Source organism: Ochlerotatus camptorhynchus, unplaced genomic scaffold (genome assembly GCF_037179485.1).
Source record: "Ochlerotatus camptorhynchus isolate MF236.1 unplaced genomic scaffold, CSIRO-AGI_Acam_v1.1 ptg000052l, whole genome shotgun sequence".
In the NCBI taxonomy this organism is placed as follows: Eukaryota; Metazoa; Arthropoda; class Insecta; order Diptera; family Culicidae; genus Ochlerotatus; species Ochlerotatus camptorhynchus.
Genome location: NW_027040542.1, coordinates 1,193,158 through 1,215,202, shown reverse-complemented (window position 1 = coordinate 1,215,202; position 22,045 = coordinate 1,193,158). Strand labels below are relative to the sequence as shown.

Sequence of the window (22,045 nt, the reverse complement as noted above, 5' to 3'; positions counted from 1 at the left end):
AGACGAAGAAATAATGCGTCTGTAAGTAGGCAATATTACTGAATAACAACGCTCTTGATTGGCTTCTCACCGACTTGAAAATACTAGCTAAAAATCCTTTGAAAAGCCCCCTGTCGAGCTAGTCGAAAAAAGAATGCCCACACGTCAAACTCCGTCAAGTATTGAAACAGCGGACGAACATCATCTCATTACGCATTACCGTGACTATTGACAATTCGCCTCTTTGGTCACTCTGTAACTCTTCACTTCTATGGTAAAATCCTATAAGCAAACATCAGTCTGTGCGTGAAACTTGATGAACATTTCCTTATCCTTTCACTCCTATGAAAAACCCATATGATTCTGTCAATCTTTGCTTGAATAAACGGCGGCTTGCTGGAGGAATTAAGAGATAAGACAAAGTCCGCTAGATTTCATGCACAGATTGTCAGCTGCTTATGCGATTTTACCAGGAGTAAAGAGTTGCAGAGTCGCCGTCAACGCCAATGCTTACTTTCGTAAGGGCCAATGCTTGCAAACGTAAACAATTACTTTTTGTGTGAATTTCTCGAAAATGAAAACTCTTCCAAGAAAACCAACACCATGATTGTGGAGAGAAAGAGTCCTGCTATCCGATAAAATTAGTAGCTTACATGGATTGACTATAACCTACGAGACATTTACGAAAAAAGCCATTATTTATGTTTTCGACATTGGTCTTTATGAATGCTCAGTCTCGATATAACGAAAATTTTATTTTGACAGATCGATGTCCAACTATGCCAGTTATACCACTGAGGCAAAACAAAAAAGGGGTCAGATTTGAGTCAGCTTTTTGCATGAAGTTCCACATATGTTATGTGACCATAGCTCACAGAATTTTGACATTTTTGGACATACTGACAGCGGCAAAACTGACGGAGGTATGACAGAACACTTGCATCGCAGTGCTGAATACTAGAAAGAGTAGTCTGTTGCAGTCATCCTAACCCCCCTATAATCATCACATTGATGTGAACAACGACGAAATTCTTGATTGCTGCCTCCGTGGGGAACCTACATCTATAGAGGACATACACTATACATGCATTGGCAAGCTATTTGAAGGTTGATCAATATCACCCCATATCGACAATTCCAAATTTGAGATTTCCAAAATTTCCTGAAATAAGCAAACTATCCAATATGATAAATAGTCCTCGTAGCTACTGGTTTTAATACCATTAGTTGGTCAATGTCCTTTTATGTAAAAATCTATTTCAGTTTACGGTACTGTCTTTCGACCCTGATAGAGGTGTTAATTTTTAACTGCGATATTTAAAATATATAATATTTCATTACAATTACAACATGTGAATAGCAAAAATTTGCAGAGGAGTAGGTAAACATATTTTCGTGGATTTATCATGCTGTATTGTTAGTTCGGACATTGCACTAGCAATGTTCCTTAACATATCCTCGAAAAAGAGGTAAAGTGGTATTTTAACGCCAAAAGTTCATTTTGCCCTTGGGATACATCCTACCCCACTACTGTTGCAGATTATAACTTAGTCTCAATAAGTTGCCTATCGGTAAAAGTGATGCACGTAAATAGCAAGCACAATAAATGTATTACACAATTAATTAATTAATTTAGCTTTATTTAGGAGGCTTTCAGCCTTAGGCTGGTTCGCCTCCGACCATGTATTACACATACCTCATCATAATGTTGGGGTTGTAGAACCGCATCCCATTACGCGATTGTCGTATCGCCCCATTATCGATTGCAGGATCAGTCGACGGCCGTGATGATTCACCTTGCAGTACTCGGTTGGCACTGGCTGGAAAGTGGAAACCAATCTCTTTAAAATCTTTTCCGTTTTACATTGGAGGAATATTTACCTATGGTATCGCTCATGAAGCCGTCACTCATTCTCGAACACAGCCTACTCCGTGTCGGCCTCGTAGGTTTCATCTCGTAAGGATTGCTGTTCTTTGCATTCAGTCCATTTCTCCCACCCTGTTTGGGCTCCATTTCGGGAAACCTGTGGAAGTAGTACAAGCAAAATGAACTATCCTGATTTCCATATAGATCTGCCTGACATCACCTTGAAACTGTTGGCTGTTTGGCGAGTCGTCCATTAGGTTGCGATTTCACGTTACCACCATTATTGGCGGGAGGAAGTTTTCTCTGCTGCTGCGGTTGTTGTAGCTCGGATTGCTCCGGATATGACCGCGATTGTAAATTTCCATAGAAAGCTCTTGATCCTGACGTTACTGTCGTCGTCGGCGGCGGCATCGTTGTTGGCAACCAATATCATCGTTCAACGCCGTCGTCATTATCATCATCATCATCATCATTATCAGTAGCAGCATAGTTAGTTTGTCATGCGGAAATGGAAGAATCGTGTTAGGCGTGTAAAATGTTTCGAAAAAGGAACATCAATTCGTTGGCAGGGTGATCGTGTTTGTGTTGTAGGTGATTCAATAATTTAAGGTGATGTCATGTTGTATGCAATCATTTTAATCTGGAAAATACATTAATTAAGTATTCAAAAATGTGCTTTCTAGAATTATGTACTTCGTAATTATTGTTGTACTTCATTCCAGTGCGGGTGTTTGTAGCTACCAGCGTTAACCAAGGGAAAAGTTCGCGAGTCATAGTGAGTATTGGTGAACTTTTCCAACACTGGTGCCAACTGATATATCCTTCAGTAAAGGGTGCAATTTTAGGATATAGCTTTCCGCTAGAGTAGCATGTGTTCGCTTAGGCACAGGGAAATTGGCGACGTAAATGCGGGTATGGTTTTTTTTTCCGAAAAGTGTGTCAAGTATATATGAATGTGAATGATTGGAGTAATTGCACGGATTTTCGTTTTGTATCGTTCGAGGTCGTGAGCGATCCGTTTGCCGGTTGTGTATGTTAATGAAGGAAGGCGCAGAAGGAGCTCAGTGTAGTGTGCTACTGTTCATTTTGTGACCCAGAAATGAAAGTGGAAAATTGTTGTCGAAAGAACAATATAGAATACCGGTTGAAAGCCAAGCACATTTTCGGGTTTTAGCGAGAAGAATGACTTCTTATGATTTTTGTGTGAGTATGTTGGTGTACTTGTGTTATGTATGATTACAATAAACTTGATAAGAAGGCAATAGCAAACTCACCATTATTTACCACTATGTTATTGTCCTAACGTATGCGATAAAGTCGTAAATATTTGATAATTACATTAGCATTCGATAGGATACATTTATGCTCTTGATATTTTCTACCAATTTTAGAGATGAGCTCTGTTCAGAAACATGTTGTTATCTGTATTTTTGTATTTTGTCATACTTGTATTGTCTTCCCTGTATTTTGTAAATTTTGTATTTTGCATGTGAGGTTGTTTTATGTAAAGCTGCCAGTTATCAGCATTTGTCGTTACCAGGCGATTGAGATTATTGGAACTTCTGTGCAAAAAACACAGTTATAGAAAACTACCAACGACGCATCGAGGGCGAAGTCGGAATTTTGCTTTCATGGATTATTATTTTTAGAATATTTCAGTTTCTCAGATAGATTTTGGGTTCAAATCCAACATTTCAAGATAATTCGACAAGAATTGAATTTTGTGCATAGCGATGAAGATGCAAATTTTTGACCAAGGCATTACAAATTGATCTCCCAAGAAATTCAATAAACATGAATAGTTTATTTCAATGGCATAATTGTTTCACATCCTAAACGGTAAAAACTAACACTTTATACAATAAATTGACCTAAAATCTGTTGCAAGCATTGTGTATCGCTGTTACTAAATTACTATTTTACATTGAAATTAAATTTTTTACATCTGTAACTAAAATGCGCTCGATTCCGTCAATATAGGGTTTGTAGTGTCTGAAAGGGTTTTTCAAGACCTTAAAAAATAATTGGACCACACTTTGCACAAGTTTGTGCTTCTGAATTCAAATTGATTATTTTCATGAAGATCGACGTTGTCAGTGTAGAACATCACATCAAGATATATTTTCCTTTAGATTGATTTGAAATAGTAGCATTCCATATCGAAATTGTTCTTCGTATTTCTGAAATATTTTAAAGTTTAATACATTTTTGCTTTGATTTTTGCATTGGTTGCACTGAACCTGTTTTTTGCATTTGTATATAGTAAAGTGCTCTTAAAAATCACAAATGTATATGTGAATCCCGCAGCTGTTATGTACTTTCATGCATTTGATTTTGAACTGATAATAATCTTCAAAGCAATGATTTTTGGTCAATCCAGGCGGATTGTGAATTGGTTGGTGCATTCACTTCATATCTCTATTCAAACAAGCTAAAAAACGATGTAAAGAAAAGGTGTTGCCATTCCGTTCACACCGCTTTTTTCTCTTAATCTCTAGAAGGTCCAACAGTTTCTATTCATATCACCATTAATGACCGTTAAATATCACTAAATTGCAGAAAAAAGCCATAGTTAGGAAATAATTATTGAAGTTGATACGACACGCCACTAATTTTAAATTAAATCTATACCATATTTGAAAAATGTAGATTCTTCTTGACCGTGATAGTTAGTTGGGCAAAGATTTTTTCCTGATGAATGTGGGCGTCTATAGTGGAATACCTGTATAAAGAAAGAGAGGAGGATTAGCAGTTTCCATTAAATTCTACTATCTTAATTGCTTATCCTTTGCAGATACGCGTATTTCGTCTACAGTGCCTTGTACTAAGATACTGAAGAAGTCTGCACATTGTAGATTAAATACGCGTATCTGCCGAGGATAAGCAATTAAGTTAGTGGAATTAATTGGAAATTACTAACCCTTCTCTTTTTATTTATCAAGATCTATTGTTATTGGCTGACATGAGAGAGAAAGCTTATTGTATATCGATGAAAATGAAATGTAGATAAGAACATAGGATAATAAAGGTGGGGACTGCGCAACGGGTGCTCTGTTGTAAAGAGTAGCTTATTAAAAAATGGTTACTAGTTTACGATGGAAGTGAATGTGAAGACAGATGACTGCATGATTCATTTGATAACAGTTATAGCATTTGAATACTGTTGGATTTGATTGTTTTATTGTTTTTCAAGAGGAAATAAAATGGTATTTTTTAAAGGTGGAGCGCTGTTGTAAAAACGAATCAGTGTTTTTCGATGCACATAATTGTATTTGCATTTGTTGAATAATAACGAGTTTATAAGCTTTTTGTTTATCCTAATCCACAACACATACATATGTCCATTATATAAATCTTTTGCGCTTCCATCAAACTGGAATTGACCAGTTCGATTGGCAACTTCCGATTTCAATTTTCTTCGGCGGTATATATCCGTCTAGCGTCTAGTGTTATTGTATCATCCAATGTTGTGGATGAATTTCTATAGCACGACTGAGGAATGCCCTGCAATTATTAAGCCAAAACCCATTAATTTTGTAATCAAAACGTTTGAATCGATTTGAAACAAGAACTATTACCCCCATTCGAATCTAGCCCTCCAACTGACATTATTATGTTGTATGTTATTTTGGTCCGAATTGCACTCAGGACCTGTATATATATACATACAATTTCGGGAACCTATTTACAATGGAATGTGTCCAATTCAGCAATCCATTTTGACAAAGTAGTAACCATCATACTTCGGTATACTACAGCCAAAACATCGTCTCATGAATTATTAATTTATTAGTACCAACGATTCAGAAGCATCGTAACCGGTAGGAGATGTGAAATATTATATCAGCTATAAATGTATCGGTATCGCTCGTGGTCGTGGCTTACCGTGTGACTTACTGGAATTTTGGAAGTCCAACCAGAGCTGTTTACTTTGCTACTGTCAATCGGCTGCTTTACGTCTTCAAATACCTGGAAGCTCGGTTTCCTGCAAGAAATTGTTGTTACATTTTGATTAATTACTTGACTTTAATATCTGCAAACGTAGACTTGTTACTTTTTATACTCCTCGAACGAACCGCTGCTGTCGACCTGGAAGCTCGGGTAGTTTTTCGAACGTGTCGAAGTCGGAGACGCTGAACCACTGCCGGCTTCTATCCAATCCACATCGGCACCGAACATGATGACAGAAGTGGATCGACACGAAGGAACCTTCAACGCGTACTCCACACTGCCATCTGGACCAATGAATGGTAGCTGCTTGCGGGCCAGCCGTGCCTTAACCGCTGCTATCAGATGATTTCCATCGGGACGCTGAGCGACGGAAGAACACACCACGTCTAAGACTAGTTTAGGCGAGCTGATTTGTCCTAATACTGCTAGCACATCGAGCGCTCCCTGTTGAACAAATTGATTGATGTAAGAATCCAGTGTTGTTTGCCTTCCAATTCAAAAGAGAATAGACTTACATGTCGCACTCGCTTCTTTCGGTCCACCGCTGCCTCGGTGGCTCTCGAAATCAGCGTCTTGATGTCAAAGTACGTGCTGGGGAATGTCATTAGAGCAAATAGGACCATTTGCAATGAATTCTCACGGAACTAGAAAATAATAAAAACAGTTAGATTAGATTCCACGAAGTATCTCGAAGACTACATTTATGGTGTCTTTGAGGAAGCTCTTTTAACCATCAGCTTGAAAGTCTCGACAATAAGGAAAACTAAACTAATCTTTAAGCATCAGCATAAGAAGTTTGATGGAAATGAACTATCACCTTAAAGACAGCACTACTTTAGCCCTAGAATTATGTGATTCAATCAATGTTGTAACAATTGAGCGCCCTTATAATTTAATTTTGAGATATTTATTGGTACTCCACAAAGCCATGCCAACGTACCTTTGAGCTTTTGGCATGTAAGAATTCATCGGATAGCAGCCGCTGCACGATGGCAGCCGTTGGCAACCGTTGCATCAGGGCTTTGGCGACGTTGTTGCTTCCCGGGCCGCCCTGCCGGCACAAGCCGGTCATGATTTGTCCGACCCGATCTTCGAGGTTCTCCAACGGTAGGCGTGATATCAGATTTACTAGCATCCGCACTTTATCCTCGATGATGTCCGGGTTGCGTTCGGACGAGAGCAGTGTTCGCAGTAGCGACTCCAGGTACGGCTGAACCTTGGCCAGATTGTCGGAAGATTTGAGCGATTCCTCGATGGCACAAAATCCTTGGGACCGTATTCGCCAATCCTGCAACGAAGGTGAACAATGTGTACGGTTACGGTTATGTTACGTAATGGGCGACAACGTCCGCGGGTGCATATGTATCCAGGCGAAAGGACATGAATAACAAATGAGCAGGACATAAATTAACACGTTTCAGGCACTGTAAAAAAGCTGTCTCGATTCTCCACACGCGGCAGGAAGCTATTAATTTTGCTCACATTTCTCATCTTGTACGTGTTTCTCTAACTCCTCCGGACAGAGATTAGATTAATCGACGAAACTCACTCAACTGCACTATCACAGGTGGAAAATCAGCTTCTCTAAACTACGGTAACTCCACCGAACAAGTTTCCGTACAGACATGATGATAGTTTAAAGTTTTCCAGGCGCGCCTTGTATGGTTCAAGGAGAATCCGCAAATTTCCGGTGCGACGAACCGCGAAGGCAAACACCCTACCGAAGACTGAGAGTGAAAAGTTCTCGGTCCTATATGTATGTTTTGTCGGAAAAGTTTCCCGTCGTCTATGGCACGTGCGGCGCGTCGAAAGGCAAATTAAAGACTGTCGATTGGGAAAACCCAAACGAAGTCAAAGCTTGCATTCTCCTTGGCCCCGGCCGGTCGAGATTCGATCCAAGTCAGTCCGCATCGGAGGGCAATGTCTTCTAGGGAGTCCGTCCGTTCGAACGAAACCGATTTAGCGCTTTGACACCGTTTTCCTTTGCTTGTTCGTTGGGAGCTTTCATTTTGGGGGTGCTAAGTAGATCAGCTTTAATTAGTGGTCTCAAGATATGGGCGTCGGATAGTGGAGTACAAGCAGCAAAGGATGTAGAAGACGGAAACATGCAAGTGTTACAGTTTTTCTTCTGCTCGACAATTTAGGAAAATGAGATGGATGTAGGCAAGTGGTGTACATACGAATAAAGTCAATATATCGTCGCAAGGAACGAATGTGCTAAGAGAGTGTGAGGGAGGAGTGTCGAGAACGGTGCCGTAAAGAAGTGTAATAATGGCTGCCGTCACGCACGCAATTCTGGTTATTTTTTTTTGGATTTTCGGTTGTGTTCTAGATTTGTTTTCGCATCCAGTAGTCTGGTTCCTTCGAGTGTTGTTTACTATTCGGTTCTGCAAGAAAGGAGGTGAAGTTCTTTGGGTCAATCTAGATGTGGTTAGTTTTATGTTCGCAAAATCTACTGTGCTATAATTTGTTTTTTTTATCGTATGCGTATCACATTTTTAACATTCCTGGCAGTTAAGTATTGCGGAAGTATAGTTGTTTAGTTTAATTACGTGTCAAGTGTAAATTCTTATGTTCTACGAACTTACGAACTAAAGGTACATGTACATCCAACCGGGGATGTAAGATTTGCTTACACTTATGAGGGATTCATCATCGCATGATGTTGTTGAAGATCGTCCAATGCAAGATAATTGGAAACCGAAAAATGTGGAGTGTATAAGTGAGAGAAATAAATTGTGACGAAAATAAAAAAAAAAGGTGCCGAGTGGACTCGAACCACGAACTTTGCGATTATAAGACCTATGCTTTCTCCACTGCTTTTTCCATGCTTCGGAACATGGATAGGCTAAAAGAGAATAAGAAACGCTCATAGTACGATAATTTGATTTCACACTCTTTTTATGCTGAACGAGAATTGGAGAGAATCGAAGCAAGTGTGTGCGTCGTTCTACAATGTAATAAATAAAAAGAAAAAAGATAAAAAAAAAATCATTGCATCATCTACATGGCCAACTTACATTACTCTCTGCGGTATTCGTTGCGGAGGATGATAGGAAATGCAACTAACATTGAATGTAATAAATTATTGGTTTGCGTGTACCTTTTTTGGGACCTTAGGAAAACGTAAAGCTAATCGATCCCTCTATTAAAATAGCTTATAGACAGTTGTGCCATGTCTACCTGTTACCAGTCAGGACAAAGTTACGTTCCAAGTGTTGTGGCGACTATATTTGTGATGTCTCTATACACTTAGACTTTTTTTCCGAGATGGGCACCACCGAGCAGCTCAGCATTTTATTTTGCTGCATCTCAGTGAAATACTTGCCGAGATTAAGCAACATTTATGTTTGCCATAAGAACACGATTTAGATTATCTGTGAATACCACAGTGCAACACATAAAATGTAAACAAAATTCGGACGTCAGTTTCTGCAAGTACCCACCCAAACTAGTGAAACCCTATTTGGGTTTTGAGAATTTAGTTCTAAATTTGAATTTATGCCATCATCAATATTTTTGCTCGCGCTTTGGTTATGCACGGCTATATCTCGTATACTATTTGATATTTATCATTGTAGTCTTCTGACAAAAGTGTGAACATGTTAAGGCCAGAATTTTACTTTTTTGGGGTGTTTTAGAGCAGAAAGCTAAAAAACAAATTTTCTCACGTTTTGACCATAATTCATAATTCACGCATATTTAAGCATGATTGTCTTACATAAGCACGAGTAGCTTTACTGAACACTGCCATAACCTACGATCGATTCTTATAGTTGTTTTGGCCGTTGTTATTTTGTCAGCGCTGAGCTTTAGAAAGATGTCCTGTAAACAGTCAGAATATTGTCTGATCAACATGAAGTCTTGCCTGCCATAGTATCTAGAGGGCATTATAAAAGTGTTTGATCAAAAGTAGGTCTGTAAAAAAAAATCCTGATCAACATGCTTTCTAGAAGAAATATCTTAGGCAAATGATTTTTAAAACTGGACTTTTGGAGATCTTCAGAATAATTCCTTATCAACCTGATGTCGTGACAAAATATCCAATGAAGTTTTTGTAAGCCTTTTTGACCAATTGAAGGTTTTGGAAACCTGCTATCTTGCCATACTATCTAAGAGACGTGATTTGATATGTTTAATAATTCAAGATCTTCAGAATGAAATATGATCAATCAAAAGTCTTCACAAATATCCAAAGGACTTTATGCTGATCATTGATCAACTGAAAGTCTGCGAAAAGATTGCTGTGATGAACCTGCAATGCTGACAAAATATCCAAAGCACTTTACGCTGGTCTTTGAAAAATTGAAGGTTTTTGGAATAATTTCTAACTATCCTGCTATTTTGCAGTAGATATTATTTGATCTATTAAACAATTATAGATATTCAGAATATTTTTTTTTATTGTTCCAAAAAACAATATGGAGAACTTTGATCCACTGAAGATTTTGGAATATTTTCTAATCATCCTTCTATATATATCTAAGAAATATGCATTAATTTATTGAACAATTGAAGATCTCCAGAATAATACCAGATCAACGATAAGTCTTGAAAAAGCTTTTAGGAGATCAATGATTAACTAAAGTTCTTTGAAATAATTCCTGATCAACCTGATGCCTTGACATAATATCCAGAAGACTTTATGCAGTTATTTGATCAATTTAAGGTTTTAGGAATAGTTACGGATGAACCTGTTTTCTGAAAGAAATATCTTAGAAACATGATTTAAGTTGGAGATGTACAAAATAATACCTAATAAACTAATAGTCTTGAATAATTATCCAGAGCACTTTATGACGATCATTGACCTTTTTGGAATGATTCTTGATCATCCTGCTGTCTTGCAAGAATATCTAAGAGACATGACAAGATAATCATTAATCAACCAGAAGATTTGCCACAATATCCAGAGAACATTATACAGGTATTTGACCAACTGTTCAACCTGCTTTCTGAAAAAATATCTGAGATTTGAATTACTGGACAGTGTGAGGCCTCCAGAATAAAACCTGATCGATCTCAAGTCTTGACAAAATATACAGAGGACATGATGCAGGTCTTTGACTATCTGATGATCTCTGGAATAATTTCTGATCAACCTGCTATGATAAGAGAATATATACGATTCATTGAACTGGTACAGATTTTCAGAAAAATATCTTATAAACCATATGAATCGCTAAATTATCCAGATACAATCTGAAGGTCTTTGGAATAATTCCAGGTCAACCTACTTTCTTGCGAGAATATCTTAGTGACATGATTTATTTTATTAAACAATTTGAGATCTTCAGAATGATAGGCAGAATATTCAAAATATGTTCTGAGCTATCTGAAATCACAAGACAATATCCAAGAGGTGTTACTTGAAATGTTGGACAGTTGACGATCTTCAGAATAATACATTGAAAAATATCCAGCACGGATAGAAATCTCCTTATACCTTTTGGCAAATTTCTATTGTTGATAATTTATAAAATGTATAAGTCAACAAATAAGCAGACGCCTTGCAAAAAGTTAATGAAGATCATGTGTCAAATGAAATGTATAAGCGGGCACACATACCTTTTATGCATTCTTATATGACTTATGTGGTTTGTCTTATGGAATGTATAAGGCTGATGTTTTAGCAAAAATGTATAAGTGAAACACATGGATAAAATAATTGATTTTCGTTTCGTGAGCGATCCTCATCAATATCCTCGATCACTTGAAAGTCTTTGGAATAATTTCTGAGTTAGCTGATATCATGTGAGAAAATATCAGTGATGTAATTTGGATTGATGGATGGCAAGATATCTCCAGAATACCTTACTTTAATAGAATGGTGTCGTATAAAAAATAATACCTGAATAAAAAGGTCTTTGTAATAATTTCTGAGCAGCCTGGATATGAGGAAATATCTGAGAAAAGAGATTAAAATTTTCGGATAGTTGGATATCTTCAAGTATCATACCTGATCATTCTGATGTATTAAAACATATCTAGATGAATTTATGGAGAACTCTATCGCGCGTATCAATAATTTTAACGGCGGCGTGTCGACTCAAAAACGTCGGGGGCGTGGCGTGGCTGCGTACAGGTCTAATTTTGATCTCACAACCAACGATGCCATGTATTCTGATTGATGTACACGAAAAAAGCTGGCACCCCTTGTTTATTTGACATGGTAAGGTTTTGGAACAAGTTTTTAGCTAAAAAAATAGTTATTTTTGCCAACTATCGCTGCTTACAACTAGAGTTATCCGAAATAATAATCTATGTCTCAAATAAGAATTTTGGTTTTATCATACTATCGTAGATCATGATTTAGGCTTGATCTTTAAAACTTCGATAAAACTTGTAAAGTTATTAAGAGCTTTTTGAGTGTGTTGAGTTATTTCCTATTAATTCTGGTATGATTGCTTATCTTTTGACAGATACGCGTATTTTGTCTACTACTTGCAGACTTCATCAGTGCCAAGTACTCAACACCACTGCACCAACATATATACTCTAAAAGCTATTCATAAAGAGGTTCGACAAAATTAAAAGATTGTAATGTTTATTTAAGTATTCCACCATTTTTATCTGTTTCCATTAAATCGGGAAAACTATGTTAAACAACTGGGAAATAACCGAGAATTTAAATTCCTAAATCCAGTAAGACACATGAATCAATTAAATTGCAGCTTTATTATTGCATGAATTTTTCTTGAAATTTCCATCATCATCTTTTGCACACCCTACTGGTTAACCTCAGCATATCTCAGCGGTCAGTTTGTACCAAATTCAGAAAAATTTTGCGCATCCTCGCCAGTTTTTGGTTTGATAATTGCCCAACATTTTTTGATTGGGTGGAATTGGAGGCAACTGGAAGGATAGGATGAGATCCTCCTCGTCTTTTCAGGTTCATTGTGTGTCTTCTGTGCATCTTCGATGCCAGATCTACGGAAGCGATGCCAGATCTACGGAAATTTGTACATTACAAAGTGGGGACCTACTTTATTTTTTCAAATAAGTCATCAAATAAGATGATGCTAGGATTGATAGTTAATTTTTTGAACGATTTTTTTTTATCTAAACAGTGTTGAAAATTTTGTAATGCTATTTAAGTTACTATGATTCCAAAAAAGGGTGTCTACTTTTTTTCGTGCACAAATTTGCGTACTGCCCATAAATGAAGGGTAAACAAAATTCTTAGTAAAAAGAGAATTAAATGTCTTAAGCGATAAATCATTTAAATCTCGAAAATATCGTATTCAAAGCTATAATAAACGATAGGCATGCTTTCGGGAGGCATCTGAACTCTACATCATTGATAGCTGCGCTTGTTGTGGTACTCTTCACGCTATGTTAAAAACTTTCACACCTTCCTTCCAGTGGATGTAAAGCTTCCATTAGCATTTCCCATTGTAAATAAATGCAAATTAACATACATTTTAAGTTCCACGATACCGCATCCTGATGGGTGTAAAATGTATACTAAGGACAAAATTCGATACCTCCATTATGCAGGTATACCCACAATTTTGACAACTAGAATACTTCTAGCACCTCACCTGAACAAGCGCCACACATAGCTCGTCTCGTCGAGGTGAGAACAATAAAATAGGACATTCAACCCCTCACGTTATTCGTTTGGAGAATACCAGATTGTATATAGGCGATAATGAGAATGAATGTTGTTGAATTTTAGTTATCCATTTACTTTCAGACGGAAATACCGAGAGAACTTTCGAGTGGCATATAGGTGAAAGTGGTGAATTATGATGCGCCTCCATCACATCATTTGTGAATAAGTAACTGTCAGTCAAGGGGGAAACCCCATTCCATTTCACAGTGATAGGTAGGTACGTATGTGCCGACTGCCGAGTGTTGTAAAGTGAAGGAACCCTGCGAAGGTGACTCGGTTTAGCATATAACCTACACCTTCTTTTCGGTTCCTTATTGTGAAAGTAGCTCCGCGAAGTAAGGTGGAAATGGTCTTATGTGCTTATTATTCGCGTGTTGCACTTGATTTTCATGACTAGCTTTCCATTTCTAGCCTCACACATCGACACAGTCAGGACGGGACAGAAGACGGGGCTGGTTGGTGGCACCTTTGGGTTTGCGTGCCGTTGTGAGATTCTGTTGATTTGGGCTCGTCCATCGTGTGCCGTACTGCTGACCGGTCGGGTCGTTCGTCGGTATATAAAAACAGGACGCCGATGACGACGATGATGACGGTTTTTGATATGAGTGAGTTCTGTTGGCGGAGTGAGCGTCGAGATTTCTTGAGTAGGACGCAATAGAAACTATGAGAAAAAAAAGCAAGAAAACGGGGTCGTCGCGTTTGTTGCACGTTCGGCTATTATTATTTACTAAGCTGAACTAGATTTTTGCCACACTTTTTTTTTTCTCTCCAAACAGACGACAAGAGAAAGGGACTTGGCTAGAGGTCTACAAAGGAGCCAAATTAAATTACTTAGGGCAGTAGAGCGAAGAAAAATCGATGCCATAATTATTACTTACTCCACTTTTGAGCTGATGCAGTGCAACTCGATCCACGATGCCTAGGTCCTCCCAGGAGTTGATGAGCCCGACTTCCATAGCTTTAGGAGAATTGGTTCGATTTAAAAATTTCCTTGTCGAGACTGCAGAAGAAAGTTGATTGTTTTCAGCATCCGTACTCTCGTCAGTGGGATTTACGTTGACGATACTGGGAATCTCGTTGTCCGTTCCGGATCTTGACATGACCCGCGGTGCAGCCAAATGTAACTCATCAATCGATGTTTGTGTAGCGATTGTTTTCCCAAATACATCGTAGATATCGTCCTCATTGACGTTGAAACATTTATCACTGGTTCCGTTCAGGTTATTCATCTCCAGGCTGTTGTTGTTCCTATCACTCATCGTTAGAGAATCTTTCCGAAGATCACCCACTGAGCTCTTCCGTCGGGTTCGATTAGGTGAAGTGGAAGGGCTTCTCAAGAGGTTATGTATCATTTCGACGCCACTGTGTGGAGCTGGACTGAGGGCTGCGGGGCTTCTGTACGTACTTCTCGTTATAACCATACCCGTCGCCGATCGACTGCGGCGTCTCGATCTCCCTCGATCGTTGACCGTCAAATGTTTGTTAGGTGATAAGGTAGCACTTGTCGGGTGGTTCTTGTCTGCGTCTTCTGGCTTTGGAGAAAGTTTTGTTCGTCTGGGTGATGGCATTGTATTCAGCTTAGGAATACCTGTTTTGATCATCTTGGGTATTTTAGATGTTGCGTTAGGCTTTTCGGCCGTCAATGGAGCCTCATTGTTTGGCTTTTGCTCCACTGGAATGTCAATGTTGAGCTCTTTAGTATAATCTTTCTTTTCTTTGTCTTCCCCTGTGGCGTCTTTCTCCAAATTTTCCGTAGTATCGGTACTGGTTTTGAGTAGAACTTCGAGGGACAGGTTAGGTTTCTGTAGCTTTGGCGTAGTTATGGTAGCCGAATCGGCAGATTCAGACTTTTGCAGCTTTGACGGACTTGTTGGTAATTCGGCCATCGCTTCCACAGCTTTGAAGACAGCATTGTTGATCTTTTCTTCGATACCTTGTATTGCCTGTTTAACTTCCTCGATTTTCTCCGCAAGGATTTGATTATTTTCCGGAGGTTCGGGTTGACTGTGATTGTCTGGAGTGTCAGGTTGAGGTTTCGATTTTGGGTGAGGCTCAATGTCGTTCGTGGGTGTTTCGGGTTTATCTTCTGTGGCTGGAGCTGGCGGTGGGCGTCCAGATTTTGGTCGGGATGATTTGGCTCGCTCTTCAGATTGAGGATCATCCTCGTTTGGTGTTGTTGCTGGGCGTCCGGATTTTGGTCGGGATGATTTGGGTCGCTCTCGGGGTGGCTCCGGAGGTTCTGGTGGTTCAGGAGATGGAGATTCTGACTGTTCGAAGGTAGTTACTGTAAGCGTAGATGTTTGCAGGTCATCTTCATCGAAGGTGACGCTTCTCCGTCTGGCAAATGCCGTTTGTCTACGCTGTGGAGTATCTTCGGAGCTACCATAGCTACTAGGTTTAGCAGACATCGGTCTGTTGTTGCGTATATTGCTGATGTATTCGCTACTAATTGGCGGTGAGGATCGTTCGGTGTCCGCCGAGTGTGAATATTGTTTTCTCAGCGAAGTGCTAGTATGATCCGTTGAGGAAGCAGAAGATTTAAGCGAAGATCGTTGCATGGTAGGTGAAAATCTATCGGAAGAGCTAGGCGTAACTGAAGAGCTGTGAATATTTACATTAGCATGTGCACTAGAACTAGAAGACTGGGAAGCCGTTAGTCCATCTTGATCACTATGTTCAAAAGTATCACTGTCAGGTGTCCTCATTTTCACAACTTCACCACCGAATCGCACTCGCCTCGGAGTTCTTCTCACATACTCATCCGAGGATTGTTCGTTCATCACACCAGACAAATCTTCGGCCTTATGGCCTGCACTCTCGTCCATTTCGCTATCCGTCAACACTCGCATTATACCGTACCGCTTAGAACTTTCTTCATCACTTTCTTCACTAACTGATTGAGAGTTTTCCGCTTCCACTATACGCATAGTAACGGATTCTTTGTTTATTTTGATATCCGTTTCCATTATCACTTTGGAACTGTCGATTTTATCGATGTTATCCATGCTAACTCGTCGTACTACTGAACTACCATGATTAGGAAGTCTACTGATCGCATATGGATTGTTATTAAATCGAGACTTGTACTCGTTTTCATAGGCTTCCGCTCGTGTAATATCATTATAACTTCCCGTCTTCCATCGTTGTGCTTTTGGAGAGAGGGGTTGCATCGGTTGATGAATTTCTGTAGTAGGAACTTGAGGCATGTGAGGTTTCCAAGATTTCCTGACGGGTAGTTCCGATCCTGGCGGTGTTAGATTGATAACATTTTCCCGCCGTGGACTTTTCGGAGGATTCGGAAGTCCGTACACGTTGCACAGTAGGTCGAAATCCCTCCGGTAAGAAACGGAAATACTTTCGTAAAATTCCCTGGAACCAATGGTGTTTTTGATCTTCAGAAGAATCTTCAATGCTATTTCCTGGTAGGTAATCTGAACCATCTTTCCTCCCAAAGCATTGATGACAGCTCGCAGGATAAAGGTTCGCTTCGCAGTCAAGATCGCTGGTTGAATCAATGAAGGTAACGCCAGCATCACCCCTACGATGTACCGGGTACTGAGAGGATCCTTCGGGTTCCGATCCATACCGTAGTTCATAATTTCGAGCATCACAGTTTCAGGCATCTTGGTCTGAGCTATGTACACTTTGAGAACATCCAAGGCTCCCTTGCGGACAGCGGGCGAGGGATGACCCAGATTGTCGATGATTGGTGGCAACAAGGGACCGAAGTATACATCGGATTCATCACGAAGAACAATCAGTACATCTATCAGAACTCGTAGGGAATGCTGTCGAACTTGATACTCAGGATCATGCAACCGCTCCAGGAACTCCCGGAAGAGCTCGTTCATGTTCAACCCAACCGGAAGCTCATTGTTCCGGATAATATACTCCCACAGTGGTGTCAGCTGTAGTACCGACAACACTCGATGATTATCTTCTACATTTAGAACTCTTCGATAACGGGCTGGCGATGAACTAGCGTTGTTAGATGAATTCGAAGAACTTCCTTCACCACTCGTCGACGAATTTCCATTATTTTTGTCAAAAACTCTTCTGAAGAACATTTTTTTTAAATTAATTTTCCACACTTGGTCGGTAACTTTGGCAGCTACGCACTATACACTCATTCTTTTCACTAGAAGCTCGTTCGATACACAAGGGCATAAGACACGGCGCAACCTTACTACTAAACACACTGAACTCCGCGAGAGGCATGAGATGAATACTTGGTGGAGAAAATTTCGAAACTCACTAATCAACACATTGGGTCTGACGGATGGGATAGTGGCAGCAACCAGAAGCATCGGAACGGAGCGATGGTTAGTGCTAGGTTCGGTCTCTGGGCATGCGTCAAGTTTGTTGTGATCCCGCTAGTAACCAGTAACAACCGGCGACGACGACGGCGTCAGAAGGTATATGGACAATATTTTCTTCAATTTAACCTACATTCGAAACAGAAAGGAGAGACCTGGTGATGACGATGAGGCAGACGATTTGTAGCTTACTATTATAACACTATTATCCCATCAAGTGGATTGTATGCATCACAGGGAAACCACTGGTGGATTCACAACAATGAATGAATTAGCCGAGTCGAAGTGCCGCGCTAGGAGTTCAAACAAAGCATGAGTTCCGGACGAAAGATCCGGTGGAGATAATGTATGTTGGTCTTTGGTTTCTTTAGAAATGGGACATTATGCGCTTGTGATAGAAAGATCCTAAAAGAAGGCTTTATGAGGGAGGACCTTAATGCGCTTCGTAAATTAATGCGCTTCGTAAATTAATGACGCATCGTCATTGGTTAGTGTGTTCGATGATAGGTATTTTATTTGTAATTGATTGAATCGGCATGCGCTGGTGAGGGTCATGGTCTTCGAATTCATCGATGAATTTTAGCGTTATATAATTTAATTGAGTGTTGGTATGGAATTTTCGATATGATTAAAGTACTTCAACCATTTCATAGTTAACATTTATTTCCTGTTTTGTTTGAAATTTTACAGAAATTCATTTCACTAGAATCATTTTGAGTTGTTTTGTTACTAGACTATTTACATATTGTCTCGCTGCCAAAATGGAAAATCGTTATTTGTACATGTAAATTTTGAATTATTTAATTTGTTAAAATGGGAATATCCTACCGTTTGAAACTTACATGGCTAACATCCTACAGTTCTATTTTACAAAATTAAAACAGTCTCATTTGGAAGTCGTTTATTTACGAATATGTTATTGCTTTAAAAAGATTACCTACTCCTAGGGACAAAATTGTTGAAAGAGTTTCATTTTTGTTCGAGAAAGCATATGGCAAGATAGTTTACATTGATTCTCCTTCGTTTTTCCTTTAGCTAAAATTGCCTATTTACAGTTTAAAACTTTGCAAATCTCTTATCGTGTATACAACACCCTATCATAGAACATAGCACTGATTCAGTTTTCTAGTTTAAAAAAATGTCCCCATCGGGCCCGGTTCACTGATTCCAGGGAACGTGAATGGACGCCCGGAAGGGGACGCATAAACGCACGCCTGGTGTCATGGTAATAAATGCACATTTGGAGGACTTTCAATTTGCCTATACGTACAAGTGTTTTCAGCAGATGGCGCTATAAGTACAGCTTTATTTCTCTTTCACACGTCTTCTCCCGTGGTTTCTTCCTACTGCTTATGTGTACATAGAACTCGAGGTCGTACCTTGATACAAGGTAAAGCAAAAATTTGCACACAATGGGTGTGGAAAGTGTTTGTTTCACTTCACATTCTACATCTCCTCTTTTCGTTTTCTGTAAACTCAAATAATCATACTAATTAAAATTCAGTTGTCGCTAGTATTTACACGTTATTTAAATCTGTCTTCTTCGAGCTAGTTTGGAATTTTACATTTCTACACGTATTCTTCCGAAGGTTTCTGTACCCCCGCCGGTATCCGCAGAGAGCTGGGTACCCTTCCGTTGACCGTGTCAGGCAGTTCGGCAATGTCCTTGAACACTCCCATCAGGCTCTCGAAGTTGGGTCCCCAATTGAGCAGGTAGTCCCAACCTGTAGCCGATGGGGATGCACCATTTGGTTGCCGATACATGCCCACCATATGGCTGGACAGGTCATCGTCGGATGCGACAAGCGTACTGAGCGATCCTCGGAAGGAGGAATCGAATCCATCATATGACGATGGCGGTAGGTGCGGTGGTTTGTTGCTGTTGTTATTATCATTCACCACTCTCCGGTTGGTGTCGTCTCGGTTCTTGGTGTATTTGTCACCGTTGATGCTGTTGTTGTCGTATTCGATCTCTGAGCAGGTAAAGCTATCGTTACCCGACTCATCGGTCGAGGTGGAACTATGAGCATCGACTGCTGGCGAGTGATGCATGTGTGTAAGATGTGGAGCTGGCACTCGTGGTGCCTCGCTACTGCTGGAAACAGCGTCTAGCGTTGATACTAAGCTTGACGTCCGGGGACGTGAGTTAAGTCGTTCAATCTCTTCGGCCGTTAGTCCCATAGGTCCTGGAACCACAGAATTAACGTTCTGTGGTTGCTGTGGAACACCTGGATTTTTCCGGCTGGCGCTGGAGCTCTGTCCAGAGAGTTGACTCATCACTGGACTGTTGAGGCTGCGTTCACTATTGCTATGCAGTGCGTCCTTGCCAACGCCACCGGAACTAGATGTCGTTGCTAGGAGAGCACTCTGCAGAGGCTTTCCTGAGATGTCGTGCAAGGTGAGGATCCGAGGCTGCTGTGAACTGAGTTCTGAACTTGGCGAAAGCCGTGCGAGTGGTGTAGTCTGATGCGGTCGAGGAGTATTCGATGGCGGAGGTTGACTAGCCTGCGGTGGAACTCTTGGAGCGTATGGTCCCGCATGATGTGGCGAATGGCGATGCTGCTGTTGAGCTGAAGTCTGATGTTTATGATGGGTGTAGGTTGCTACCGGAGGTGGGGTAGCTTTATACTTCCGCACTCCACCAGCTTCACGGTATCCTTTGTAGTGGTAGACTATATCGATATCGGAAGGGGCTATCGAGCTAGCGTTCTCTAGATCGTAGTGCTCTGGATATTCGGAGCCAAGATCAACTGGAGTGGTATGATCATGAGGATGATGGGACTGGCTTGGTGGTGGCAATGGTGGATGATGGTCCTCTCGCAACGGAGGACTTTTACTCACTACCTCACGCTCAATGATATCCGGGCGTTGCGGTCTCTGAGGCTCATTGTTGGTTATATCTCGTTCCTTGTATTTTTTAGAGATCAACTCCGGTCCAACCAGATGGTGACCTCCTACTCCGCGTAGCATTTCGTTGTTATCCGAGTGATATCCGACAACCGATAAGTCGTTCACGTGAAGACCTCTTCCGATATCACTATGAACTCCCGACGAAACCAGCTGGGAAGTACTCAGCAAAGTTGACCCACCATTCTGCTTTGAATGCATTGCCGATGGACCTCCAAGACCTCCACTTTTTTCTTTGTGTTGCTTCCGTAGGCGGAACACCAAAAACGAGAGCAGGATGGCTACCAATAGCACAATGAAGAATATTATCACAAGCGTGACACCGATACTCAAGGGGTCCGTAACCTGAGCAGCTCCCAACCCGGCCAGCAGACAACCAGGAATGACATTTCCACGGTGAATTACCTTTTTGAAAATACTGCCTGATCCATTAAATGGCTGGATCTCACTGTTGATGGTAAAGTTAGCCAAGCATCCCTGGAAGTATGATGGCATCGCTTCGTTAGCGAACAGTTCTCTCCGCACATTTCCAATCGACAGCACAGTTAGATAGGGATCGAGGAAATCGTGAACTCCGGCCGAGTCCAGATCTTCAATCACATTTTTACCATCGACTATCACCTGTAATATTCGATTGTGTGCATGGAGAGTTATGTTGTGCCAGTTTCCATCGGCTAGATTTTCCGGTGTATATGCCGTAATGTTAACGTACGAAGCTTGGTGAGAATTATAAAAAATCTTTCCATTCTTCAGTTCGATCGACGTGTAGTGTTTGTTGGTCGCTGCGTAGATAAGTAAACCATTTGGTTTGTTAGTTTTGAAAAGCATACTCATATATTTCGGTGGGTCTTCAGCTATTGTCAGGCTGGAAATGTTCTCCGTTTTTATCGAATAGCGCTTGTTCCTCGTGACATCGTAGCTCCAAATGTTCTTCCCACTGTAGATGTTCTCTAGCAGTTGCATTCGTTTGTGCTTTTCAGAAATTTCAAACTCAATGAATCCACCATCAGCGATTGAGTAATGCTCCAAAGAATTGGAACAATCTGGTGAAAGAATCGATCCTCCACAGCGGCACATGGCCGTATGCCACCGATCCATACATTGTCCGAATGGACCGCAAAGCGGTTGAGCTGGATCATCAGGAAGTCCAAGGCTGCAAGGTCCTCCGTTGCTGCCTCTTTTACAGGTAGACTCAACACCGAATGATTTCATGGGAGCGCTCAAGTTTAGTGCTCGGCCGTTGATAGACACACTATGCACGCAACCAACAAGATCGTCGGAGTGAACCTGACCCGGACGCTCTAGGACTGGATCAGCGGATGCAAGGCCTCCTACCAATAGGAAATGTTTGTTGAAGTTTAGCGTTCTGAAAAAAAAATGAAGAGAAATTGTCAATCAGAAAGATTC

The 22,045-nt window shown here is 40.4% G+C and overlaps 2 protein-coding genes across 3 annotated transcripts in view; both read right to left on the bottom strand.

Annotated features, from left to right (window-relative positions):
* Positions 1 to 17,482, bottom strand: part of LOC135717212 (uncharacterized) — a 36,511-nt gene extending 19,029 nt beyond the window's left edge. The window contains exons 1-9 of the mRNA XM_065239185.1: positions 14,294 to 17,482; positions 6,738 to 7,085; positions 6,313 to 6,441; positions 5,901 to 6,241; positions 5,732 to 5,831; positions 3,121 to 3,145; positions 2,067 to 2,226; positions 1,861 to 2,003; positions 1,676 to 1,799 (exon numbers count right to left, since the gene is read on the bottom strand). Coding sequence (XP_065095257.1) covers positions 1,676 to 1,799; positions 1,861 to 2,003; positions 2,067 to 2,226; positions 3,121 to 3,145; positions 5,732 to 5,831; positions 5,901 to 6,241; positions 6,313 to 6,441; positions 6,738 to 7,085; positions 14,294 to 17,482 — 4,559 coding nt within the window. The remainder of the gene's footprint in view (positions 1 to 1,675; positions 1,800 to 1,860; positions 2,004 to 2,066; positions 2,227 to 3,120; positions 3,146 to 5,731; positions 5,832 to 5,900; positions 6,242 to 6,312; positions 6,442 to 6,737; positions 7,086 to 14,293) is intronic.
* An 894-nt stretch (positions 17,483 to 18,376) lies between these two features.
* ft (cadherin-related tumor suppressor fat) overlaps positions 18,377 to 22,045 on the bottom strand; it is a 168,152-nt gene continuing 164,483 nt past the window's right edge. For both annotated transcript variants that reach the window (XM_065239177.1, XM_065239178.1), the window contains exon 10: positions 18,377 to 22,004. In XM_065239177.1, coding sequence (XP_065095249.1) covers positions 19,301 to 22,004 — 2,704 coding nt within the window. In that variant the 3' untranslated portion in view covers positions 18,377 to 19,300. The remainder of the gene's footprint in view (positions 22,005 to 22,045) is intronic.